The sequence below is a fragment of the Ursus americanus genome, chromosome 14, assembly GCF_024610735.1.
Source record: "Ursus americanus isolate L20-20 chromosome 14, mUrsAme1.1.p, whole genome shotgun sequence".
NCBI classification, from domain to species: Eukaryota; Metazoa; Chordata; class Mammalia; order Carnivora; family Ursidae; genus Ursus; species Ursus americanus.
The window spans coordinates 58,099,163-58,126,928 of record NC_142140.1 but is presented as its reverse complement, the minus strand read 5'-3'; the positions used below and the strand labels follow the sequence as shown (position 1 = coordinate 58,126,928).

At 50.1% G+C, this 27,766-nt stretch overlaps 1 protein-coding gene across 1 annotated transcript; it reads right to left on the bottom strand.

The window, feature by feature from the left end:
• Positions 1-60: 60 nt before the first annotated feature.
• On the bottom strand, positions 61-25,990 carry ZNF77 (zinc finger protein 77). Its single transcript, XM_045800073.2, has 4 exons — positions 25,833-25,990; positions 3,966-4,092; positions 2,749-2,929; positions 61-2,326 (listed from the first exon to the last, which is right to left on the bottom strand). The coding sequence occupies exons 1-4, from the start codon at positions 25,833-25,835 to the stop codon at positions 631-633; spliced, it is 2,007 nt and encodes a 668-aa protein (XP_045656029.2). The 5' UTR covers positions 25,836-25,990; the 3' UTR covers positions 61-630.
• Between the last annotated feature and the right edge of the window lie 1,776 nt (positions 25,991-27,766).

Below are 27,766 nucleotides of genomic sequence, written 5' to 3'. Positions count from 1 at the left end.
ACAACCAAGATAAAGGGCAATCAGGAGAGGTCAAAATAAGAACATAATCCAAGGACACTGTCAGCTTTCCAACATCCCTGCACATTTACTAATTTCTGTGGGGAACACAGGTGTGGTATACAGCAGCAACAAGCAAATGTAAAGATACATCGTTCAATCATAAAGACTGAAAGGAAAGGTAGATACAGAGTCAGAATTTCCAATATCCACAAGAGAGGACAATATATATACACAAATCACTTATCACCCCTGGGGCCAAAGACACTGTAATGGAAATGAGATAAGTTTTATATAACTGTACAATTTTTTTCATTTGTGAAATAACAAAATATATTTCATACAAAGAGTGCGTAGAGGAATATTTTATTTTAGGTATTCCTGTCAGCAACATGCAGGGGAAACGAATACAACAGAGATCCCTGTTATGGATGAGGCACTTACGAGGCACAACCGTGCTTGTAACAAATAAAGACTGCTGTCCAGCCCTGAGTTTCTATGTACAAAATATACGAGGTGCTACACCTGAAAGTTTTCCAGCATTCTTTACATTCATAAAGTTTTCTGCCAGTGTGTCTGATTGGATTTACGAGATTTTAAGGACAGATGAAGACTTCCCCACAGTCCTTGGATTCAGGGTTTCTCCCCAGTGTGAGTTCTCACGTGGGCTCGCAGGTTTGTGGGGTACCTGAAGGCCTTCCCACACTGCTGACATTCATAGGGTCTCTCCCCAGTGTGAGTCCTCACGTGGGCTCGCAGGTTTGCAGGATACCTGAAGGCCTTCCCACACTGCTGACATTCATACGGTCTTTCCCCGGTGTGAGTCCTCACGTGGACCCGCAGGTTTGCAGGACACCTGTAGGCCTTCCCGCACTGCTGACATTCATAGGGTCTCTCCCCAGTGTGAGTTCTCACATGTGCCCGCAGGTTTACAGGATACCAGAAGGCTTTCCCACACTCCTTACATTCATAGGGTTTCACCCCGCTGTGCTTTCGCACGTGAACTTGAAGGGAGGAGTGACAGCTGAAGGCTTTCCCACAGTGCGGACATTCATAGGGTCTCTCCTCAGTGTGCGTCTTCACATGTGCTCTCAGATTGGCTGGGTACCAGAAGGCTTTGCCACACTGCTGACATTCGTAGGGTTTCTCTTCACTGTGCGTTCTCACGTGTTTTTGTAAGGACGAGGACCAACGGAAGGCTTTCCCGCACTGCACACATTCATAACGTTTCTCCAAACTGTGTGCCCTCACGTGTCCTTGAAGGGAGGAGTGACGAGTGAAGGCTTTCCCACACTGCTGACACTCAAAGGGCCTCTCCCCGGTGTGTGTCCTCACATGTTCCTGCAGCGAGGTGGAGCTACTGTACGCTTTCCCACACTCCTTACACTCGTAGGGCTTCACTCCACTGTGCATCCTCACGTGTCTTTGGAAATATCGAGGATGTCTGAAAGCCTTCCCACACTGCTGACACTCATAGGGTCTCTCTTCGCTGTGCGTTCTGACATGTTCTCGAAGGGATAAGGAACAACTGTAGGCTTTCCCACATAATGTACATTCATAGGGTTTCAGTCCACTGTGTGTTCTCACGTGTCTTCTGAAGTATTTGGGACAACTGAAGGCTTTCCCACATTGCTGACACAGATACGGTCTCTCTCCAGTGTGTGTCATCATGTGTCCTTGCAGGGACGCAGGATACTTGAATGTCTTCCCACACTGCTTACATTCATAGGGTTTCTCTCCACTGTGCGTTCTCACATGTTCTCGAAAATATGAGAGGCAACTGTAGGCTTTCCCACACTCTACACATTCATAGGGTCTCTCCCCAGTGTGAGTTCTCACGTGACGCGTAAGGTAGGACTGATACAAAAAGGCTTTCCCACACACGTCACACGCATGGACTCTCTGTCCACAGTGACCCTTCACATGACCCTGAAAGGATGACAGGCAAGTGAAAGCTTTTCCACATTTCTTGCACTCTAAAGATTTTTTATTACTGAGACTCTTCAAGTCTCTCTTAGATGCTGTCCCAGTGTTCTGATGTTCGCAGGGTTTCTCTACGGGGTCTGCATCCGTGTGAGGGCTGTGGCTCGAGACACAGCTGCAGGCCAGCCCACATTCTGCACAGGGACTAGGTTTGTGTCCAGGCTGAGATGTTCCTGGATTCTCAGGGAAAGGACCATCTCTGAAGGCTTCCCTACACTTAGCGCATTCACAGGATTTCTCTCCAGTAGGACAATCCTCAAGCACAGTAAGACTTGGAATCTGCTTTACGGTTTCTCCGCACCGATTACCTTCATTGCTCTCCCACACATGCTTCGCCCAATGACTTCTGGTCAAAACAGGAAGGCACACTGTTAGGGAATAATGATTATAACCCAAGTCCTTATTAATCATCTACTGATACTCATTAATGGTTATCTGACTACATCATGACCACCTCCAGGAACAGGCAGGTTTGTGGCACCATCTACACAGCTATAATGTAGAAGCAGCTAAATGCTCAAAATAAGGGCCCCTAAGAGCCACAACTGTCAGCACTTTTTACGTGTGGGTTTTCCTGATAACTGTTTTGAACTGAATTGTATTTCTGATGGTCAGTACCTACATCACATTTATTACGATACCGTGCTGTGTGATTCCAACTACACAACTGCCGAGCTAGGTTTATACCTTTATACCTTCTTTTATTTCAAGTTATTCTAACAATTTCCCAAGATCCCCCTTTCTCCTTTGAGAGAGAGAGGCACTCACCTTAAACATCTCTCCTGAGACTGGGACTGATCTCCAATGTGATGAAACACCCAGTTTTCTCCAAAAAGAGCCCAGGAATCATTTCTTATAAATCTTACTATTTTCTCTTCACTGGATAGTTCATTTTCCAAAATACTCAGCTGAGTCCTCGATCCACAAGGTTTAACTTGAGTGCAACAATCTGCAAGAATTGGGAGCAAAATTTAATTTCTTGGGAATGATCTGATGTTTAAAGGTAAGAAAATTAAGAAAATAGGCCATATGTGGATTTCTATTCATATACTGATCCGAAATGTAAATGAGGTTCATCAGGAAGAATGAACATGTGACCACAGAGAAGTTCGAAGGATCCTACTGATTTGGGATTTGGGCAGTAAGAGGAAAAGTTTATGAAAAGGCAGCCCATTTACTCAGAAATACTTCAAAATCGATGGAGACTAATGTGAAGATAAGTGTTATCAGAAAAGTAAAATAGGAAAGAAATGGGCAGGATACATACATGCACATGCTACCTCTATGAAGGATTACAGAAAGGCTCACCACGTGAGTATAGATGGATGAACTGTCTGACACGGAAGCAAGGTAAGGGACAAACATCACCCTTCTGAAACAAGGACTGAGTCACATTCCTAATGGACATGTGCAAACGCCATTCCCTTCCAAGGGTAGCTGGAAGGCATCGAGGCCCTCGGTGAAACCTGACTGCACTGTCCCAGCTGCCACTGGGAGGTCAGACAGTAGGTGTGGTTGCCACCCAGCCCTTGGAGAACAGCCCAGCATGAGGGAGGATTTGAAGGGCAACAAGCAAACTGGAAAAGGGGCTGTTAATTTGGTCTTCAAGGTCACTGAAGATGATGAAATGTGAGTTTAACTGCAGCATGACTATCACGAGAAATGTGGATTAAGACAGTGCATCTTTCACAGAAGTGAGAACCACAGAGCAGGGCTCACTGCCCCAAAGCAACACTGGAGACCACATTCACATTTACAAACCTAGGGACTCTCACACTTGGATCAAGACTAATAGAGAGTCAATTTAACACATGAAACTTTGTCTTCACGGGAAAGGTCTGTGACCCCGCGTGGTTTCCATGAAGGCTTGGACCACGTCTGTCTCTTTGCCAACGTACCCCCATTCCTCGGCCCCAGTAAGATCGGACACTCGTAAGAAACATTCGTTCCCTAAAACTCTGGTGAAGGGGTGGAGCCATGCTTACCCAGGGAGGCCAGGTTCCTGCAGGTCTCCAGCATCACGTCTCTGTAGAGCCTCCTCTGACCCCCGTCCAGCAAAGCCCACTCCTCCGGGGTGAAGTCCACAGCCACGTCCGCAAAGACCACCGCCTCCTGAAACATCCCACAGATTCTACTCAGCAACGCTCCCTCCTCACCCACGTGTGTGGGAGGTGGGGGCGATAGGCAGGGAACTGCACTCCACTCCTAGGACCCGAGTCACACCCGTGTGGGAAATGACAACACATCCACTGCCATGCCCCCACTGACGGGAAGGGCTGGGAACCCGAAGCACGGGGTGATGGCGACGGCTGATACAGACTTACATACACCCCAATACAGGCTGTTCTTACTGAGACACAGCGGATCTGAGCACTCCGGTACGGTAAAGAATGAAAAATCAGACAGCACATCTTTGAGTTGCCCAAAGATGATTATTGCCTTGTCAGCCCAAGAACTGGAACCAGAAGGTCAGGATGTTATGGACACATGACTTAAGCGGCTCTCTCCTTGGGAGGCAACAGGGTCAAGGAGCCTGGTGTAGTCCCCTCTACCCCGGCAGAGGCAGACGTGACCCCTTCCCCGGATTAGGTGGACTGTGAGCACGGACACAGGGCCCAGGGGCCTGACACACCTGGTTCATAAGAGTTCTGGTTCTTGAAGAATCATGGAAGTTAGAGGGGCCTCAAATATACACCCCAGTGCCCAGAATTCAAGAAGGGCACCAGAAAGAAAAGCCCCCGAGGAATTGATGGTACCAGCCACTGAAGACTTTAATAGAAAAAGAAAACAAGGCTAAGCCATACCTTCAGAGCAACAAGGGATGACAACACACTCGTGAAATACAGAATTTAAAAAATTATTTTTAAAAAAAAAATCAGAGATTGTCTACAAAACTATGTTCTCAAACCTTAATGAAAAAAAAAATCCAATATGCCAACCATATCACTTAATAGGAAGATAAATTCTACTTCAACTGTGGCTATAACTGGGGTTTGCTTATCACACACCTGGTAAGCCCTGTATTTTAAATATATTTTAAAAATTCGTATGACAACCATGAAAAATAAAAGACAACAATATAAAGAAAAATAATATGGTCAAATAGTGGGGAAAGAATATGAGCAGATACTTTTCCACAGAAAATATGCAAGCGGCCAACAGGTTCAGGAAAAGATGCTAGACGTTAGTTATCAGGGAAATGGACGTCCAACTATAAGCAGACGCCCCTTCAAAACTACTAGAATGGTTATAAAGAAACGAGTGTTGGTGAGGACATGAGGAAGGGGGAATTCTCATGCATTTCTGCTGCTGGGGATGCGAAATTTCCTTTGGAGGAATCTGGTGCACCCTCAAAACGATGAACACCGAGTTACCATGCAATACGGCAACTCCACTCCCAGTACCGATCCACCCAAGCCAATTAACCAACACCAACACTAATTTCCATATACTCTCAGCAGCTTGATTCAAAGTAGCCAGCAAGTGAAAACCACCCAACAGCCTACGAACTCTCCGAAAATGAACAAAGGAGACGTGACTCAAATGAAATTAGAAGGCCACAGGGGGAGCTCCCACCAGTACCACTCATCCTCCATTGCACTCCATAGAAAGAGACAACCCTGGACACACTACTGCCCCAGTAGGAGAAAGGAAGGAAGATGTCCTCCTCCCCTGGCAACAGCCCAGCCAGTGAGAGATCGTCACAGCCCAGCCAATCAGAGACAGTCACAGCCCAGCCAATGAGAGAGTCACAGCTCAGCCAATGAGAGACAGTCAAGCCCAGCCAATGAGAGACCGTCACAGCCCAGCCAATGAGAGAGAGTCACAGCTCAGCCAATGAGAGACGGTCAAGCCCAGCCAATGAGAGACAGTCACAGCCCACCCTATGAGATGACGCTGCAGGCAAAACCCCCAAGTTTGCTCCAGTGGATGTCTAGTTTGGAACAGTCCCTCACAACAGCCCCTCTCCTCTATAAAAGAGAAAAGAGAGGTCGCCCTTTGTTCTCCAGACCTACCTGTGGTTTTACATAACAGAACTGTAAATCTCGGGGCACCTGGGTGGCTCAGTCCATTGAGCATCTGCCTTTGACTCAGATCATGATCCCAGGGTCCTGGGATCGAGTCCCGCATCAGGCTCCTTGCTCAGCGGGGAGCCTGCCTCTCCCTCTGCCTGCCTCTTTCTCGCTCTCTGACAAATAAATAAAATCTTAAAAAAAAAAAAAAGAATTGCAAATCTCTGCTATTACCAAACAAACCCATTTTTGCTAGTGAAATAACTGGCAGGTTTACACTTAACCAAGTGAGCCACTCAGGCGTCTCTGGTAGGTTTTAACTTTTAAAGTTAACATTACATGATCATCAGCCATTCCCTGAGTCTTACAAATCAACTCCAAATTGTCTTTAAAGAAAATTCGGGTCTTCCTCTAGATGTGGAATCCACCCAGGTAGCATTTAAGTCTATGTTTATTAATGAGCAGAACCAGTATCTTTTTCCTTTAGTTAAAAGAACCAGGATAGAATACGAAAATATGTCCACTGCAGCCAATTTGGCAATTTTGCAAACCACTCACACATCCCAGATGAGTCATCTAAAAGAAAAAACGCTATAATTTTTTTAAATTTAATCACTTTTTTTTTTATAGTAAACTCTATGCCCAAGCAAGGTGGGACTTGAATTCACGACCCTAAGATCGAGAATCGCACACTCTACTGACTGAGCCAAACAGCCGCTTCAAGACCACTAAAATTCCTAATTTTCAACTCTGGCAAATGGAGGTTCCTAAACAAATCCCAAACCTGACTCATTTCTCCTATTTTTGCAGATGCCCAGGACATCAGAAAAAAGATCACTACCAACTTCAGCGCTCCCACGTCTGCATCCCTGCAGCCAGCCTTTCCAAGGCCTCCTCATTCCCAATGATCGAGCTCCCAGGAAGGACAGGGGCCCTTCCCGGTCTTCCCTTGTAATCAGCTCGAAGAAACCACTCTCCACATTGGGAATGAATCTCTGTCCTTGTTGGCACATGCCCAACCCCTTGCTGTACACCAACCCGCACCTAGGAGGACAACACAACAAACAGTAGGGGCCCCTGACGAACCCCAACAGGTTCCTGTCTCTGAATCTCTGAACCCACTCCCTTTTGTCTGGGTCCTTTGAGAGACACACCATTTTCGACTTAGTTCCTAAGCCCCTATGCATTTAACTGGGCGGACACTTTTTAAACAAATGTTTTTGTCCTAAAAGGGGGAAATTATTCTAGAATTTAATAACAGTAATCAAATAGCCAACCAAAGGAAATAAACGACCCTTCCACATCCTTCATCTGCTCTGTCTCTGACACACTATAGTGGAGACTGGGGACACCGATGATTCGTCTCACTTAGATCACCTGCCATCCTCTTCCTGGGCAAAAGCCTCAACTGATAATGGCAGAGTCACGATGTGCCTCCCATCAAGGTTAAAATAGATCCCTCAAAGCATCTCCCCAGAATTAATCAATAACCTATAAATAAAGAAGTCCTTTAAGACACCAAGCCCATAAAAGAAAATTACAAGCTCAGAGGCCCATCATCCCATACACTAGTCCCTGTAATGGCCTGTTTTCACCTGGGAGAAAACCCAATGGCCGAAGATGGAGGTTTGTCTAGAACCTCTGAGCAATATATACCATTGTTAACCCTTGGCACCCTGTTCTCAATATATACCATTGTTAACCCTTGGCACCCTGTTCTCAATATATACCATTGTTAACCCTTGGCACCCTGTTCTCAATATATACCATTGTTAACCCTTGGCACCCTGTTCTTCCTAACCTCCATGGCTACGGACTCAACTCCTTCTCTATGCAAATTCCAGGAGGACTACATGACTCCACGTTTTTACCAATAGAATAAATAAAATTAATAAAATCAATTTAATAAATTTAATAAAAATTAAATAAATTAATAAAAATAATTAATAAAGTAAATTTAAAAATTTCCCCCAAGTCTGAAAACTGCCAATATTCAACTGGCTACTTTCAGACCTAGGGCCCTGGTTTAGAACCATCATACAATTTGGATTTTCACGTTACTTTTGCTTTCATAGTTGTTACCTGTCAAAGCATTATAAAAGTATCCAACAAGGAGATAATCTCCAGGGATTACCACCTTCATAAATAGGGACTGGATATGAAGTGCTTGAGACTCCTCCCCTCTAATCCTTCTTGTTACTCAAATATGGTCTGAGCTGATTTCCAACTGCTATGCACTTTCCCTATGATGTGGGACATCACAACGAGGAAAGGTCTTTCCTGGCACCAAGGAATAAAACCAGTAAATATGGAAAACTGATTCATAATCAAGGATGCATTTGAGAAAAGATCTCTATCAAAAGAGGGAAATGTAAAAATTAATATAGGGAAACCCTGCTAAGAATGGAGTCAGGAGGGGCACCTGGGTGGCTCAGTCAGTTAAGCAACCAACTCTTGATTTCAACTCAGGTCATGATCTCAGGATTGGGAGATCAAGCCCTGCATCAGGTTCCACATTTAGCGGGGAGTCTGAGAATTCTCTCTCTCTTTCCCTCTTCCCTTCCCCCCCTTCAGGCTCTCTCTCAAATAAATAAATCTATTTTAAAAAATGGAACCAGGAGACCAGCAGGTGGAGCTCCCACACCCTACCACTCATGTCAACTGCAGACCCAACAGTTGCAAGTGGATACCACTTTACTGTGATAACAGGAAGATTATTTCCCCACGTGGCAACAGCGCAGCCAATAAGAGACAGTCACAACTCAGCCAATGAGAAGCAGCGATACTTCCAAGCCCAGTTTGCTCCAGTGGACTTTTTGTTTACAACAGCCCCTCCCCAATTCCCAGTTTCCTCTATAAAAGAGCTGTCTCTGCTCTGTTCTCTGGCTTGCCTGTGGTCTCACTGTAGCCTGCTTTTCAGAATTGCAATTCTTACGTATTTCAGAGTGAACCCATTTTTGCTGCCAAAATTAATGACAGTTTTACTTTAACTCACTTCAATAAGCAAAATGGGGTATATTCATACAATGGAATATTATTCAGCAATGAGCAGAATTGAAGTACTGATCCAGGACACAAAATCAATGAACCCTGAGAACATTCACAGGCTTCACAAAGACCATACACACATGGTATGATATCATTAATACAGAATGTCCAGAATAAGCAAATCAATAGAGAGAATGATTAATAAAATGTCTAGAAGCCAGGGCTAGGATGCATTAGAATGTGGAGTGACTACCACTAAGTACAAATTTTCTTTATGGAATTATTTAAATATTTTATTTTTTAAAGATTTTATTTATTTATTTGACAGCGAGAGAGACAGCCAGCGAGAGAGGGAACACGAGCAGGGGGAGTGGGAGAGGAAGAAGCACGCTCCCAGCGGAGGAGCCCGAAGTGGGACTCGATCCCAGAACGCCGGGATCACGCCCTGAGCCGAAGGCAGACGCTTAACGACTGCGCCATCCAGGCGCCCCAGGCACCCCGGAATTATTTAAATATTTTTAAATGAGAGTGTGAGGACGGTTGAACAATTCTGTAAATACAGTAAATACCACTGAACTTTATGCTTTAAGCAGATAAACTTCAAGGTATGTGATCCGTAGCTCAGTTAGAGCTATTTAAAAAAAGATAGTTATAGAGGGGCACCTAGGTGGCTCGGTCATTTAAAGTGTCCAACTCTTGATTTCAGCTCATGTCTTGATCTCAGGGTCATGAGACTGAGCCCCACGTCGGGCTCCAGGAGTCTGCTTGAGATTCTGCCTTCTCCCGCATCCCCTCCCTCTACTCACATGTGCTGGCTTGCTCTCTCTCTAAAAAAGAAAAAGTCATAAAAGCTAAAAATATATCCTCCTTAATCTTTTGGCAATTTTATTAAAAAACAATCAAATTTAGGCAAATAAAAGGAAGTATGAAAAAGAAACAAAATTACAATTTCAGAGACTAAGCAGATGGAGGAGATAGTACAAACTAGCTGTGGGAAGATTTTTTTTTTAGATTTTTTTAAATTTATTTGGGAGACAGAGAGAGAGAGAGAGAACGAACGAGTGGGGGAAGAGCAGAGGGAGAGGGAAAAGCAGACTCCACACTGGGTGCAGAGCCCAATCCCACGACCCGGAGATAACAACCTGAGCCGAAACCAAGAGTCGGATGCTCAACTGACTGAGTCATCCAGGCACCCCAATTTTTTTTTTTTTTAAGTAGGCACCATGCCCAGCATGGAGACCGACACGGAGCTGGAACTCACGACCCAGAGATCAAGACCTGAGCTGAGATCAAGATTTGGATGCTTAACCAAATGAGCCACCCAGGGCCCCACGGGAAAAGATGTTTTAGAATAGAAGAAGAGGAATAAATGTATACAAATTGGTAACATACCTGAGATGATTCAAGGTAATAAGGACGTCCTTGGTCATTACGGAAATGAAATCAGTAGATTCAAATATCCCCACACTTTATCTAAAGGCATCTCAAACGGTACGTAGGCCAGGTACCAAGCATTTAAACATCGGTGACTCCCAATTGTAGAAAGGGATCACAGAGTATTACCAAGATGGGAAAAGGACCATTGAAGCAGTACTGAAAGGCAACATTCATAAATATAAAGGCAAAAGTCTGTTTAGAAGACAATCTTACACATATATGATAGATAACATTAGAAGACAAAACCAAGTCTGTTTTATTCTAGAAATGGATTTGATATTGACTCCTCTATGAGTACCATTTGCTCCACTAATGGAAAGACGAATGAACCACAGGCTTCCAATCCACACATGCTGAGGCCATGCCTGTCTCATGTCATGGTGCACTAATGACAACTGACTCAGAGACCAGCTGGGAACGTGCACCATCAGGAAAAAAATGGTGTCTAAACGAGACCTAGAGCCAACCCCCTATGTGACTGGTACCTTCCAAGGTCAGGAACAAGTGATGAGGAGGCATATCCACAATTCTACGCCTGTGAAGGCCTGGCCAGTGTGGCAACGGAAAACAAGAAACTGGCGAGAGATTTACAAAAGGAGAGGAAAACTTCATGATCGGCAGGTGATCAGATGTAGTGTTTAGAAACCCCAGGATCCTACAGGCGAAATTATTAAAGCATACCGGTGAGCCTAGCAAGAGCGCTGGTGAAGGACCTATCGTGGGAAATCGAACGCAGCCTATGTGTGGTTACTGGAACAAAGCGACGTTTTAAGAGACCATTCAGTCTCCTTCTCACCAGGGACCCGGGCGCCTGCCAGACCACTGACTGTCACTGCCGCGACAAGTGCCGTCAGGCTCTGGAGGGAAGAGGACCAACACGACGTCCTGTTTCCGCAGGAGCTGACAGCGTCTGGGGTTCAGAGGCCTTCAGAGGCTTCTGGGATAGAAGCAGCCCGACAGCACCACCAGGCGTCAGCCGCAGAGCAGAGCACCCCAGCCAGGTGACAGGACAGAGCAGCACTCGCTCCAGGAACCACCATGACCTAAGTGTTGCTTGCATCTGGCCAGGACAGTTCCTGGAGAAGCACCGTCCCACGGATCCTGCGACGCTCTGAAGCGGGATCATCAGCGCCCATCAGGTCAGAAACCAGACGAGAACAACTTTCGGAAACTGCAGAATCGGCCGCCAGCAGACAAAGGATCGGCACAGAGAGCCCCAAGACCGGGCTGTGTTGATGCAGTGCAGCCTTGTAAAGCAGCACCTGCACTCTTCCTGCTTCTGAGCTGCGAACACCTGCTCCTCCCTGCTGTACTTCTTCCCTCTGTGTGTCCTCCACCTTCGCAGAGAACGCTTTCCTTCTCTGTCACCTGTCACCACACCCACAGAGGCTTTGCCCCACACCGCAGAGTTCCGGGCGACGCCAGCTGAGGGTCGTACATGGAAACTCACCCTGAGGCCAGTGACCCGGAGCCAGGATCGGATCCCACAGGTCCGAGCTCAGCCCCCCGAGACGGCCCCCACCCTCCCACACACACACACACGTCAGACCCCAAGCGCAGGTGACACCCGGGTTCCCATGCCCCTTCCTTGGGTTCCAGTAATTTGCTGGAAGGGCTCACAGAACTCAGGGAAACATTTACCTATGCTTTCCAGTGCAGGAAAGGATGGATAAAGGATACAGATGGACAACCAAACAAAGGGACGCACAGGGGGGAGGTATGGGGAAGGCGCGTGGAGTGTCCATACTTTTCTCTGGATGCCCCACCCTCCCCACACCCCCACGTGCTCACAAACCCGCTTCTACTGGGATTTTTATGGAGGCTTCACCCCGTTGGCATAACGGACCATTAACTCCACTTTTAGCCCCTCCCCTTCTTAAGAGAATGGGAGCAGGACAGAAGCTCCAGCTTCTGATCACCGCACGTCTTTCCGGCGACCGGCCCCCACCAGGAGCCATCCAGGAGCCCACCCAGAGTCGCCTGATGCAACAAAAGATGCTCCTATCCCCCAGCAAGTGACAAGGGTTTCAGGAGCCCTGTTATCAGGAACCGGCGGCAGAGACCAGTATGTACTTTCCAAGTCTCGCGAGCCCGTAAACACAACGGGTGCTACAGGGCAAGGAACGTCATGGACCCGGAGACGAGGAAAGAGAGACCATGAGTAAACCGGGCTCAACATCTCTCGGGGCACTTTCCTGGTCTGGAGGGGGCTTCCTGTCGAACACAGTGTGGGTCATTTCTCAGGCAAGAAACGCTGAGAGCTCCAGGTTCATGAAGAGATGTGGCTGTATGAGGTTATGTTCACAAACCTGCCTTAATAAAAGGTGAACACACCACGCTCCTGCATTTTTCGTGAAGGCTGCTGAGCTCGGAAAATGGACAAATACGGGGAATATCACGTAACCAGTGTTAACCATCGAGATCTTACTTTAGTGGATGTGATCAGTTTTCAAAGATGGATCGAGTCTGTTTCAATCACTCGTCTCAACGGAGCAAAATACTAAGTGAACAATCGTTCCACTACATTGTCCAAGTTTCCAATTAATGGAGCTCTCGTGCTACATAAAGCCTTCACCTTGTCTTTCTCTTGATCCCTGAGGCATAAATTGCTTCAGAGAAGGTGAACCAGCAGGTGGAGCTTTGTAAATAATCCTCCTTGTAGCTTCTTTTTAGTCTTCAATGGTGAACTGCTTCTCTGTAGTACACAGATACGGTCTACCCTTGTCTCTTGTTTGGATCAAGGTGCGTGTGCTCACAAGAGCGTTCACAGCACGTGGAACAGGAGAGTACAGTCACCAGTCTGCCAAACACAGCTGAGGAGAACGCTGGTTCCTGCTGAACACACGTCTCTGCTGCACGTAGCAGGATGGGAACAAAAGACGCCTTCACGTGTCACTGTACTGTTAGAGACGACGAATGTAATAACTCCCTCGTTACCTTCTCCTCTGTGTTTTTAGTTGTTAGGTAAGTTAGCTTTTCCTAAACGTGAAACCCCATTTCAAGTCTTATTTCTTTTCAGACTCTTTTCAAGCATCCAAATGTTACTTCTCACCCCGAGCGACTAACTGGTAATGATAGACACAGACCTCTCTCGGGGCGCCTGAGTGGCTCAGCCATTAAGCGGCTCAGTCATGATCCAGGATCGAGCCCCACATCGGGCTCCCCGCTCGGCAGGAAGCCTGCCTCTCCCCCTCTAACTCCCCTTGTTTGTGTTCCCTCTCTCGCTGTCTCTGTCAAATAAACAAATAAAATCTTAAAAAAAAAAAAAAAAGACACAGACATCTCTCTACTGCTGAAAGGCAGTACATGCTTGATTTTTTACAACCACTTGTAGAGAAAACTGATGATGTAGTTTTAGTTAAAGACAATATTGTAATTCTTCCTTTACTCATAACTCAAATTTGATTATGTAGGTCACACCCAAAAAGAATAGAAAGATAATCATAGAATCAGATTTTTAGGAAGTTTCCAGAATGCAAACTCATCAATCTCAGGGTACACTTAATCACTAGAAACAAGCAGTTGGAAATTAAATATTAAAAAGAGACTTTTTTAAAAAGACTGTATTTATTTGAGAGAAAGAGAGAAGAGCATGAGTGGGTGGGAGGGGCAGAGGGAGAGGGAAAAGCAGATTCCCCACTGAGCAGGGAGCCCAACGTGGGCTCAATCCCAGGACCCTGCGATCATGACCTGAGCCAAAGGCAGATGCTTAACAGACTCAGCAACCCAAGTGCCCTAAAAAGAGACTTAACATTAACCTTTATAACTGCTATTAAACTAATTGTCCCCATGGCTGAAAATATGTCTAATGGGAAGATGTAAGCTGATTTAATGGAAAACCTACAGAACGTTATTCCATGACACAGGGCATAAAGAAAGAAATAGATGCCAAAATGAAACCATAACGTCGACTCTCTCAAAAGGTCAAGAGTTTTAAGAAAATTTCAGTAAATCTACAACCAGGTTTGTCTGGGGTTTTGTTATGGAATTTGTTCATTTGTTTGTTCTGTTTGAACTTAAAAGACACTACTTCTTTTTTCCTTTTGTAAAAGACTTTAAGTCATCTCTATGCCCAACGCAGCTCCAGCTTGCAACCCCAAGACCGAGAGTCGCGTGCCCTACCAACTGAGCCAGCCAGGCACGACTTCCTGCACTGAAATGTAAGGGAATTTCTAAGAATTGGGGAGCTAGGTTACAGAACAAACTAGGGGATTTTACCTAATAGAAATCACAGCCTTTTAAAGTATATTAATATGAAAATACAAGAAAACCTCACTTAGAACTGAGTGGGGAGGCCGCAGGGGAAGCTCTCAATCCCTGAACTTCCAGAGCAGCACCTCGCAAGTCTACACTTTAGGTACGTTACTGCTCCAAGAAGAGGATGGAGGAAGGTTTCCTCCGACCCTGGCAACAGCATGACCGATGACATGGTCACAGCTCAGCCAATGAGAGACATATACAGGCCAGCCAAAGAGAAACAGTCAATGCACAGCCAATGAGATGGTCACAGCTCAGCCAATGAGAGACAGTCACAGGCCAGCCAATGAGATGGTCACAGCTCAGCCAATTAGAGACAGTCTCAAGCCAGCCAATGAGATGGTCACAGCTCAGCCAATGAGAGACATCCACATCCCAGCCAGAGAGAAACCAAGACACGTGGAACCCCGTTTGCTCCAATGGACATTTTCTTTGGAAGAGCCCCTCCCAAGCCCTCCTCTCTCCTATGAAAGAGCTTCCTTCCCCAGACTTGCCTGTGGTTTGGTTGTGGCTTACATGTCCCATATTACAATTCTCTGCTATTCCCAGATGAACCCAGTTTTGCTGGAAAATAGATGATGGTTTTACCTTTAAGGTCAGTGTTACCTGACTATCACCACGGACCAGAGCAGACCCCAGCCTCTCCAAGCTGCTGAGCGCACCGGTGCGGGTCCCCCAGTGCCCACCGTGCTCACTGCTTTCTCCCGACCCTGAGCCGGGGGGTAAGCGTCGTCCTGGGCTCAGAGCCCGCTCCCCGCCTGCGCTCTGCAGGGTCTCTGGGGACCCGTGTCAGGGGCCTGTCCTCTCTGACTAGTCATTTGGCTTTTGTTCCAGCGCCTGGATAGAACTGGGCTGTTGCTCTTGGGTCCGTGCCTGACGGAAATGCGCGGGCCTTGGTCTGATTTCTTCTGTAACGAGGCTACTCCTCTAGAAACCGTGTTTAGAAAATTCTTTTGGGTCTAGAGAAAACCACCAGGAAATGGATTCTGCTCATCAAAGCGCTGTGAGAGGGCGCCCGACGGGGACCCTGGCCAGTTTTAGGTTTCAAAACCATGGTCGCGGTTCGCAAGGGTGGCTCAGTTGGTGAAGCAGCCGACTCATGATTTGGGCTCAGGTCATAAGATCCAGCCCCAGGTGAGGCTCAGCGCTGGGCATGGTGTCTGCTTGGGATTCTTCCTCTCCCTCTGCCCCTCCCCTCTCCTCACCGTGGCCTGCTAGGAAGCTTTCTCTAAAAACACAAAAACAAAACAAAACAGAAAGGAAAAAAAGAAGAAGAAACATGGTTCCACCTAAAATGCACTGCTAACAACTTAACCAAATGAACTAAAGTAATTTAGAACTACGATGGCCTTTATGGGGAACCTCCGATCTCGATCTCCCCAAACTTGTTTTACTGAAAATTAAATTAGGAAGTCACGATTCCAAAACACTGAATACGATACACATTTTAATCGTACCTCAAGACCTGCAAATATTTTCAGGAATCTAAGTTCGCCTCCTTACAAAAGACATTTGAAATTAACTGAGGCAAACAACTGAGAGAAGACAAATGGCTTCTGAAGCGTCTTGCTCTCCTGCCCGGCTTCACGGTCCGCAGATATGCGGCAGCGGCTCCGCACCGGGCTCTGCCTCCAACCACCTTTCTAGAAACTCCGCTGACCTTCCCTGGTCTTCTGACCCTGCCCTTGCTCCCTCCTCACCTCTGTCTATTAAATCCGAGCATCTTTAAAGATAAGGCTTCTCCCAAATGTCTCACGTTCCCTGGACTGAGGCAGAAGTGCCCTGAGTGACTGAGAACCCCCATATCTTGCTGAAGAACATAACACAGCTTTTCTCTCTTTTTTTTTTTTCTTAAAGATTTTATTTATTTGACGAGAGAGAGCGCGCGAACACAAGCAGGGGGAGCTGCAGGCAGAGGGAGAAGCAAGCTCCCTGCTGAGCAAGGAGCCCGATGTGGGGCTCGAGCCCAGGACCCCGGGATCATGACCTGAGCCGAAGGCAGACGCTTCACCGACTGAGCCACCCAGGCACCCCCATAACACAGCTATGCAACCTGCCAGCAGTTTCCCTGATTTATACACGTTATTCCCCATGCGTGTTGGTGCAGGCCAGGCCACACGAGGGATGACACTGACCCAGGAGAGAGGAACAGACGCCTCTCTTCTGGAAAGACATGATGACACTCGCTGGAAATCCCCGCGGAGCAATTACAGAAGCTTTTCCCAACACTGCAGACTCCCACCCAGTCCTGCACACCAAGCCCGTGAACCCGTACGTGGCCACTACAAGGGACTCCAGCTTGGCTTCCATGTAACCGCGGGTCTTTCTTCACATGTGGAATCTACCCAGGCAGCAGCTGACGGGCTAAGCCGGGATCTTTCTTTTTACTTAAAAGCACCAGGATGGAATGGGAAACCGTGTCCCCCGCGTATGTCGTTACTCTGGGAAACTAGCTCACTCACAGCCCACAAGACAGACAGCTGAAATTCTTAACTTTCACCTCTGGCAACTGAAACCCCCTAAAAACCCACATATCCACTGGTTTGCACTGTTCTTGCAAAAAGCCAGGACATTTGAGAAAAGGTCATTACCTGCCTCGATGCCCCGGGTGCCCGGAGCCCTCCTCCCAGCCATTCCCAGTCCTTCCGCATTCCCACCGGCGGGGCTCCACCGACCACAGGGGCTGTTCCCCCGATTCCCTCTTGATGGGCTTGGAGAAACCTCTCCCCAGATGGGGAAGGACTCTGACCGTCCTTGTTGACCCCGGAGCTACACTCTTGATGCCCGAGCCCCTGGTGTCAAGCAGCCCCCGTCACAGGGAGCTCACGTTGCTCCCGTAGTGGGGGGGTCTCATGAACCTCGACAGGTGCCTGTGTCTGGACCGGTTCCCTTTCACTGAGATCCTGGGACACCGACACCATTTCCACGTGAGTTCCTGCGCCTCTGTTCACCTCCTGCTCTCTTCCCTCAGAAAGGATCATGCAGGACTTCAGTCTCCCAAAAAGGGAAAGTCACTCTAGAATTGGATGAAGGGACTCAAAATACCTCATCAGGGGATGAAAAGGCCTCTTGAACATGGTTTATTTATCTCTTGGCACCCTGCTGTTCCCAACTCCCACACGCTGACATCCTTCCCACTGAAAGCAAATTTTCAATGTAATGGAACTACGCAGTGCATTTTTCGTATTTCAGTTGTAAGGATGGCGAATGTGATTTGCTTTCATTTGAAAGTAACAGAAATACACTGGGGCTCTCAGACCCAGGGCTGCACAGTCGTTCTGACTTTCCTTGAATCTTAGAAGCCGATCTGGGTGATGGAGAATTTTGCAGGCTCTACTTTGTTATGAATCACGGATGACTTCATTCTCTGCTCCCTTCCCAGACTCTTCACAGGAAGACAGAATCCACCTGTTACAGCTTTCTGCCTTCCAAGGACATAAAGTCCCTAAGGAAAAACTGCACTTTCTCACACTCAGGACTGACACACAGGGCGTCTGATCCGGGAACGAGCACTACATTCAGACCCACATGAAACTCCCACGACTGCTGAATGCTGACGGCTCAGCTTCCAACTCCCCGTGTATCCTGCGGCGAGTGCCTCTCACTGACGCAGTGCCTGTGGCTTATGGATGGGTCTTATTTAAATACTGAAAACAGCAGGGCGCCTGACTGGCTCAGTCAGACCATGCGAGTCTTGGTCTCAGGGTGGGGAGTTCGTGGGTAGAGAGATTACCTAAATACATACATACACACATAAAAATAAAGATAAAATAAATGAAACTGAAAATGGTACATATCGTGATTCCAAGTCCCTGGAAGGCAACACGCTGCGTTATGTGCCCTTAGTCCGGGCTCTGTCCGTTCGCCACGTGTAAGACCACAAACGTTCATGCAGAAAGTCAGCATGCCTGCCAGGGAGCCCATGACCTGATTATTACGGAGACAATGAGGTGCTCTTACCTCCAATGGGGATCAACTAAAAATGGCGCCTATGACCCAAACTTATTAGATGCTGTGCTTTAACTGTCTGCTCTGGCATCATGAAGTTTCCTGGCTCCAGGGGCACCTGGGGGGCTCAGTCGGTGAAGCATCTGCCTTCGGCTCAGGTCATGATCCCAGGGTCCCGGGATCGAGTCCCACATCGGGCTCCCGGCTCAGCGTTGAGTCTGCTTCTCCCTCTGCCCCTCCTCCCTGCTTGTGCCCCCCCCCCGACAAACAAACAAACAAACTAATTAATTAATTAATTAATTAAAAATGAAGTGTTCTGGCTCCAGACGTGACTACCTGGAGGCCAAAAGAAACCATTTTGCTGATATTTCTTCAAAAAAAAAAAAAAGAACAAAAGGGGCACCTGTGTGGTTCAGTCAGTTAAGCGTCCCAACTCCTGATTGTATTCAGCTCAGGTCATTTTTCAGGGTCGGGAGACCAAGCCCCACGTTAGGCTTTGCGCTGAGCATGGAGCCTGCTTAAGATTCTCTCCCTCTCCCTTTGCCCCTCCCCACACCCCCACACTCACACGCACCCACTCTCTCTCCCTCTCTGAAAAATAACAAAACAAACAAACAAACCAAAAAAAACAAAAAATGAAACACTGCTCTAGGAAACCACAGGCAAATATCTGTCTTGGTAAAAAGGAATGTTTTGCCCAAATGATATTTTAGAAAATTGATAAGAGATACCCAACAACTGGGTCCAGAGAAGGACGCACAATATTGTAAATCTGGTACCTCTTAGTCCAGTAAAAAAAGAGAAGTCTGGTTTGGACGTAAAAACAATCTGGCCCCACCAGGGAGTTCACAATTCCCACAAGTCAACACTGGACGTCATGAACCCACGGGCCTGAAACAACATGTGCTCGTTAACGGGTATGAGCACAGAAACGTTAATAAGCCACACAGAGTGCACACCTGCCAGGACCCCCTGTGCACCGACAATCCAGGGACGCCTGTCTGCACAAATGGGTGTCACACAGCTCCCTCCGTCAGGGAGGGCGGGATGTTTTAGGCACGGTTTTAGGTTTTCTCACTGCACCGAAGCCTTTCGTGTCGACAGGCCAGTGCGGGTCCTGTGGCTGCAATTCTCTGAGCAAACGTCACCTCTACCTGGGGAAAAGCTCTCACGCATCACGGTGACCAGGGCGCCCGTGTCACCAGCCAGGGCCTTAGCAGCTCTGTTCTGTAAGGCCGCGTTAACACAGTCACAGTGCGCACCACCCTCAGTCCTCGGACCCAGCGGGACGCACTCACGTCACTACTGACACTCAACTGACACGTTGTGCAGAGATTCCCCCCGAACACGGTGTCTGCGAGCCCCACGGTCGGTCCTTCCCAGCCGCACTCCCTCCCCTCCGGAGCCCCCCCACTCCCACCACGGAGACCTCGCAGGACGTCCATGGCCCTGGCCCCCCTCCTCTGACCTGCAGCAGACAAAACGCCCTAGGCTTCAATACTGGAGAAGACTGGTGGCTTCGATTCAGAACCACCAAGCTCTGGGAGAGCGACCTTCATGGCGCCCGCCCAGCGGAGGGAGACGACAGCGGGACTCCCGCCACCTGGAGTCTCGTCCCCTGAGAAGTCACCTCCAGGTTCTCTCCAGCCGCGCTGGAAGGGCCCCCGTCAGGATCTGCCCCTGACCCTGGTGTGGCCATGCTCCACGGAAGGGGCTCCTGGATGCAGGTGACACATCTAGACTCACAGCACAGCCTGCCCGCCCTGCACACCGCGTGCGAGGGGACAGTCAAGATTTCCTGGATGGCAGCCGACGACACCCGCGCCCCAGGCTTCCCGGGATGTCGGACCCTGGCCCGGGTTCCTTTCCCTCACGCTGCATCTTCCCTCCTCCACGGAGACACACGCCCTTGTTGCATGTTCAAGACCCTTGCGGGAGGCGGGGGACCCTTTCTTGGGGTTCTGGCCTTTCAGGAACAGGCTCACTGGCACCCGTGACAAAGTCATCGTCCTCTTGCCTTTTCTCAAGTGTCAGGCTCTGAAATCACAGTCGTTCCCTCCCCTGAACTACTAGGGGACGCGGGCTTATTACCTGAACTCACGTCTCTCAGCGCACAACCGCACAGGCTGTCTTACTGGGCAACATGTGGTTCCGAACAGTTCTGTGCAAAACAACACCTTTCGAAACATCTTCGAAGTTCTGCTACTCTTCCAAAAACCTGACCGGCTAAGCCCGTGTTCTGACCCGCACTGCCTCTTCCCAAATGGCCCGGCTCCCTCCTCGCCCTGAGCTCCTGCGGGACCCCCGAGGCCGCTCGCGTGCTCCCTGCAGCAGGGACCCCCGGGAGCCACACAGCTTTGCCTGCACGGCGAGAACGTTCCCCAGGCTGGAATGGGGGCCAGGAAACACGTCAGTCGGCTGCCTCCACACCCAAGGTCCTGGGTTAGAACTACGACACAATTTGATCCTGTTTTGTCTTTTACTGCCTGTGAATTTGTGAGAACGATGCAGACAGTGAGCAGATTCTCTGCCGTCTTACACTCCCGATAAACACGCAGACCAGACGGCAACGCCTGAGAGTGTCGCCCTCCTGTCCTCCTCACTGCTCAGGGGTGGCCTCCGCTGGCTTCCACCGCTACAAACGTTCCCTCCAACAGAAGACACACCACCAGGAGAGGTCCTCTAAGTAACGCAAACCTCCCTCTTACTCAGAGATGCTTCCTAGGAAACATTTCGGTCAAATGGAGGAAACATAGAAATTCACACAAGGAAAGCCCATCTGGGATGGAGTGGGGGCCAGCAGGGGGCGCCCTCGGGACCTGCCCTGGTCCTCACTGGCCGCCCAGCAGGAGGCCCAGCACCCTGCAAGTCTACACTACTTTCCCTGGGACTTCACTGCCCCAGTGGGAGGAAGCCAGCCTCCAGCTCCAGCACCGCCCAGCCCATGAGGAGCCTGTGGGCTTCCAGCTCCCAGTTTCCTCCAAGACCCCTGTGTTCGCACAGCCACCCCGGCCCCTCCTTTCCTCTCTGAGAGAGCCTACCTCTCCTCTGTTCTCCAAATTGCCTGCGGTTTTGTGGGGCCTTATATGCCCAGAATTGCAATTCTCTGCAACTGCAGAATAAACTCAGTTTGGGGGTAAAATAACTGACCGTTTTAGTTTTCAAGTTACTGGTAATTAGAACAGTTGGCATTAAGAGAGGGATGGACGAATACCCTGTCAGAAACCAGCGGATGCAGGCACAGGCCCCCCTGGTTAGGGAAGGGGAAGCAGGTGCTGCGGGGCAGGGGCAGCAATGGGGACATTTGGGCGCAGGGCCCTGGGAAGACTGCTTCTCTACAGGGGATCATATCCCTTGTCAACTTCGTGGACCAGATCTGAGTCCTGCGGATTTCGCAGTCACGGGAACAAGGAGAACACTCAAGCAGGAAGACCCAGCAGGTTATGACCTGAGCCAAGGAAGAGGTTTCCGCTGGAACAAAACTAGCGTGATCTGCACGGGAAGCGACGGGGAAGTGCAAGTTTACTGCAAATGTGAAGAGTCCATCCACGCGGACAACGGAGACATGACAGCCCCTGGCCTGGAGAAAACACCAACAGCAGGTAGAAAGGGAAGAGCACGGACGTCCACAGCGTGCGAAGAACACACGGGAACTCGGGAAGCAGGCACCCAGGTTACAGGCGACGACGCGCTGGGAACGCTTCCACAGAAGGCGAAGCCCCACACGTGACAATTCGGCACCCCAGCGGGGATCCGAGAAACCCACGTGTGACCCAAGCGGATCCCGTGTCCCGCACCCAAGCTGGACAAAATGAAGCCGGGTAGCTCCCCGTGCCAGAGCGGGGGTCAATTTCACGTCCCCCAGCGTGCCAGTATTTACTGTGCCTTTACCCTGGGAGACAGCAGTGGTGCCGACAACAGCAACGGATGAACGTGGGGACCCCGCGCCCCTCAAGGCCCAGAATGCAGGAGTTCACTGGGTGACCCAAGCTGCAGACACCTGCCCGAGAGAGACACACAAGGGTTGAGCAACCACACAGCAGCCATGACATGCACAGGGGCAGCGCCGGACATTCTCCGACCGCACCTTCCACAGGGCGAAGTCCTGTGACACGAGGACGGTGGTGAGGACTACCATCAAGCTCCATCTGCAAGGGGCAGGACACTGGCCACCTTGGGGCAGCACAGTGGCGGACACTCACACGCGAGAATATAAAGAGCCTAGTCCTGCAGATACGGCCCGAAGACAAAAGCTGTAAGTGTCGCCCGCACCGGACTCACCGGGCAGCAAGAGCCTGTCCGGGACACACGCGGGAGCAGACGCAAGTGGGAGCCAGCGCAGGTCAGCCGCCGGCTGCGCCCACACAGCACAGGAAACCCCACGGCAGAGGGTCAAGCCTGGTCCCGCAGTGGGGGCCAAGCTCTCCCTGCTGACACTAGCCCAGGGTGGCCGCTGCCAAGGGAGGAGGAGGGACCCTGAGCTCCCGGGAACGAACCCTGCAGCTCCACACACCCGGGGGCCCCTCCCCCTCTGAGCAGAAACGGCCCCTCCTCCAGGGTCCCGGTTCTCACCAGGAAGGAAACCCTCACAGCTAGGTTCTGGCCCCTATAAGCTCCGCATTCATCGCCGTTCCAAAGGCACCTGAACCCAAGGAGCCTTCCCTGTGTCTGACCTTCACAGACGTCCTCGGTTTCCACAAATCCCACTCAAAACTCCACCAACTCCATGGCGGAGGCCAAACCCATCATCAGGGCACAGCCCCAGGGCGGCCCCAGCTGGCCCCACCAGGGGCAGGTGCCTCTCCTGTTCCACGCTCTGCGGCTTCTCTGGGCATCAAGGGCTCCTTCTGCAGGGGTCCTGGGGGCTGGAGACTGCCCGCAGGGGAGCAAAACCCCACTGCCCCTTCCTTCCCCTCCCACCAGGCCCAGCTTTAGGTGTGGCTGGTCCTCAGCCCAGGCGAGGCATCTGCTTCCAGCACCCTGGGTCATTTAAATGGGACAAAAACCCCAACCTAGAGTGTGAAGGGCAACGTGCAGAATCCGTCTTCCCGCCCTGTGCTCAAGGATCACATCGGAAGAGATGTTCCTGGGCACGTTTGTGGTTTCCAATATATGGACACTGTTTATCCTTTTCACAAAAGAGGTACCTGTTAACTTTACTCTCATGATAGCAAATCACACGTCAGAACTGATCACATCTCAGTTCACAGAATTTCCATGTATCTCTGACCACGAACAATAAACCGGAAGTGGGTCAGGATCAGTGTCCCAATCGCCGACGCTGTATGAACGCTCACTAGCATTTGGACGAATCCTTTAATTCATGCCTCCACCCACCCAGCATGAAGGTGTGGAACTCCGTGCAGTTTACCCCCAAACCCTAATGCAGAAGGACATTTTCTGGACTGAGGCACTTTTCCCCCACTGAATGTTCTCTGGATAAGCCCCAGAGTAACACGAGTCAGCAGGAAAAGCAAGACGTGACCCACTGACCACCCTCCATGCTAAAGGGGAAGAAAGGAGGCAGAAAGCATTCCATCATTTTACACCTGCTGAATGTGAGCTGCCCAAGAGCGAGCTGTCAGTGCTGAGCTAGACAGGACAATGCTGCCCCAGAGGACAGGCAGGCTTGACCTGAGCCCTGTGCTCCTGGGCAAACATCTCTGGAGGTGAAAGGAACTGCCTCCCCTCCCCTGCTGGGGTCTGGAAAACAGCAAGCTGCAAAAATGGCCCCTTCCCTATTCCACCAAAATAGGACTCACAGGGAAGTGTCCCCTGTTCACCCACTACGGGGCCGAGCACAGACCCCCCAAAGCCACACTGTGCCTCATCCACAACTCGCTCAGCTGCTTGTCCCCACCGACCCACAGGCACAGAATGCCTGCCGCCCCAACGCTGGTCTGGCTTCTCTCCTTCCTCCCGACCCTGAACGTGGTGGGCCTGCCCTCTGCCCGGGCCACACACAGCCCCTCCTGGGGACAGGCTGGCCTCGGGGAACTCCCGGGGGCATCATCACACCTGGTCATGCCTGCTCCTCCTTACTCCTCTCTGGAAGAAACCCCTTTTACACAACGCTGGAGACACTTGCAGGTCTTATGCTCACAGTGTTGGCCCTTCTGATGTAGCCCCCCTGCCCTAGTGCACGGCCCCTGCCCCCCAGCCTCTGCCTTCATCCTTCTCCATACAAGCCTCTCCTCACTGAATTCGCATGTTTCATCCGACACTGCTGTGACCCACTGTCCGGCACTGTCCCTTTCCCGCCCACACTTTCCCCAGGCGACTGTCCTGCCCACAGGCCGGACTGTGCCTCCCCCCCCTACCTGGTCAGAACAGGTACTGAGAAGCGGAAGGAGCCACTGCCCACCCGAGCAAAAGAAGCTCTGAGCACAGGGAGGCCAGTCCTCTCCAACCACCTTTCTGCCACCGCTCCTCTTAAAGAAAAGCCCCGTTTCTGCTGACTGGAGGTGCTGGAGGGTCTCTGAGACTCGTCTCTCCTCGAGCAATCTTTGGAATGTTAAAAACAAGACAACAGACCCAAAATGGAGTTCCTCCTACTCAGCTCCTTGTCACCAAACCAAGAGTTAAACTTAATTGCAGTTTCGGCCTCTCCCAGCAATGGAATCTTAAACCCGTCCATCAGGAATGAGCCGGTCAGCGGCAGCGAGCTCGTGGGGCAGCTAGACCCCCGCCATACCGGAAAGGTGACCTGCCACGACCATCCACTATTTCTCTGTTCGAACTTCCTGCTCCCACTCCTGGTGCCTGTAAAAGTCTTTCATTTTGCGCAGCTCCGCCGAGCTCCTTTCTGTCCGCGAAATGGCACGCTGCCCGATTCCTGAATCACTGAATAAAGCCCATTACTCAGCTGAATTGTTTTTTATTAGGAACAAAGTGTCCTTAACCAAGCACGGATTTGATATTGTCTGTCAGGTCGGGGGGGCCACCTCAGCCGCCCCCTTCTTGCCCCGAACCCTTGACCGTCTGCGCTGGGGTCCTCCCGCCCTCCCTCGAACCCCCACCCAGAGGAGGACACGGCTCTGGACCGGGAACAGGGGGAGGGGCAGGGCGCTGAGACCCCACCCCCGGCCGAGGGCACAGGCTCGGGTCGGGACCCCCAGGGGCTGGGCCGCCCGGGCCAGCGCCACCTCCAGCCGGTTCCGGCCGGTTCGAAGCGGCCTCTCCGGGCTCTAGCCGAACCCGCGCACTCACCATCTCGCGGCCCCGCTCGGGGCTCTCCCTGCGTCCAGCCCGCGGCTGTGCGACCCAGGCCGCTGAGACCGTGGAGGACGGGACAGTAGCGGCCGTGCGGGGCAGGTGCGCACCGGCGCCGGGGCAGCAGGGGAGCGATGGACACGAGACTGGAGCGCGCCCTCCCCCGACCTGATTGGACGGCGCTCCGGGCCCTGCGCTCTGATTGGACGGCACTCCGGGCCCCTGCGCCTCATTGGCTCATCTTCCGGGCACCGCCCCCGGAGCCGGGGCTTGCGGTTAACCACCGACTGGGCTTCTGCGCCTCGGCACCGCCCCTGCAGCCCCTGATTGGACAATCCTCCCAGACCCTGCCCCTGCGTCCTGAGTGACAAGCCGTTCGGACACACGTGGCCTACTGGCTTGCGCTTGGCTCAGAATCCTCTCCTAGCGGTCGGCCCCCGGCCGCCTGCGTCTTCCTCCTGGACCGTGAAATCCTGACTCAGTTTACCCGTGGAGCGCCCCTTGTTGGGAGCTTGGAGCGGAGGGGACAGACCGAAGGGGTTAGTGAACCCTAGGGTCAAGGGTTGGACTAGGGGCAAGGTCAGAGCCTAGATGGGCCTTTTGTTTAAGAACAAAGATCCTCAACAGTGACGTCACTGCGAGCTGGGCCGGGTCGGTGCGTTTTGACCTGTGACCTTTCACAGCGAGAGGCCCCGACCTCTCTCCCCGTCCGCACCTCTGGGGCTTGAGGTCAGCAAACCGCCCCCTCCCCACCCCAGAGAAGTGGGAACCCAGCTCTCCAGCCTGGCACAGGACCCCACTCAGCACAGCCACAGTGTGAAATGTTAGAATTCCCAGATGTGCATTTTCCTCTTCACAGTCAAGAGCGCAAGACTATAAAACAAGTAAAAGCATGTACTGGGGGTCTTGGGCATTGCACTCTGGGAGACAGAGTCAAAACCCAAAGTGTGCTCCAAATTGCTAGCGAGGAGCGCAGGCTTATAAAGGCGAAAAATACAAGGTTACATAAGTTGTTTTGAAAGAATTATGATTGGTGCTGGCAGAGTTTGAACTGACTATCTAATACCTGATTGGCTCTTCGGCTAACAGGCATTACATTATCTCTATTTCAGTCCCCAGTAGGAAGATGTGTTCCAGGAGCTGGTCCAGTGGCAGTCGACAAAAGTCAAAAGTTCATGGTGTTCTGAACATTGAAACAGGAGATGTGCATAGGCCCTGCTTCCTCAGTGTCCTTCCGACTTTTTTTTTAGTGACTCCTTTAGGGATGCCTTCTTCATATTAAATCTTCACACCCTACAAGGAAATGTTTTTAGATCCATTTCTGAGTGTATCTCTAGACAATTTTGCAATATAAAAGGCTGTGATATCTTGAAAGCAATTGAATTCTTATTTTAACCTATTTAAAAGCCATAAAACCTGAAACACATTTATTTTGGACCTGAAACTCTTTAACACACCAACAGCAGCATTTAATATGACTGCTCATTTCAAAAATATCCCCCAGTTTTGGATAGAGAAGTACAAACTCCGGTATCATTGACCATTTTACTTACAAACGTAATTATAAAAATTCATTTTTCTGTTTTGCAAAAAGGTGTTATTCACTTTCAGAAAAATGAGTGTTCTGGGGCATTCAAAACAGAATCCATTTGAGTACATTTGAATATGTAATTGGCTTTATTTAATGATTCATGACTCAGACAACATCCCATCTTAGCAGATGGACAGGAGCTCCCAGGAGCTATAAAATAGGCTTTTATAGGCAGAAGGGGACGGGAAAAAGAAGTTTCTAGCAACAAATGGATTGTTTCAGGCAAGGTTACCTTCCTTCGGGGAAAAGGGGGTCTACCCGGCAGGTTATCTCACTGGCGCTGACCAGGCAATTACTGAGTGACTCGGAGAGGCCAAAACTGCAATTAGATTAGGTGTTA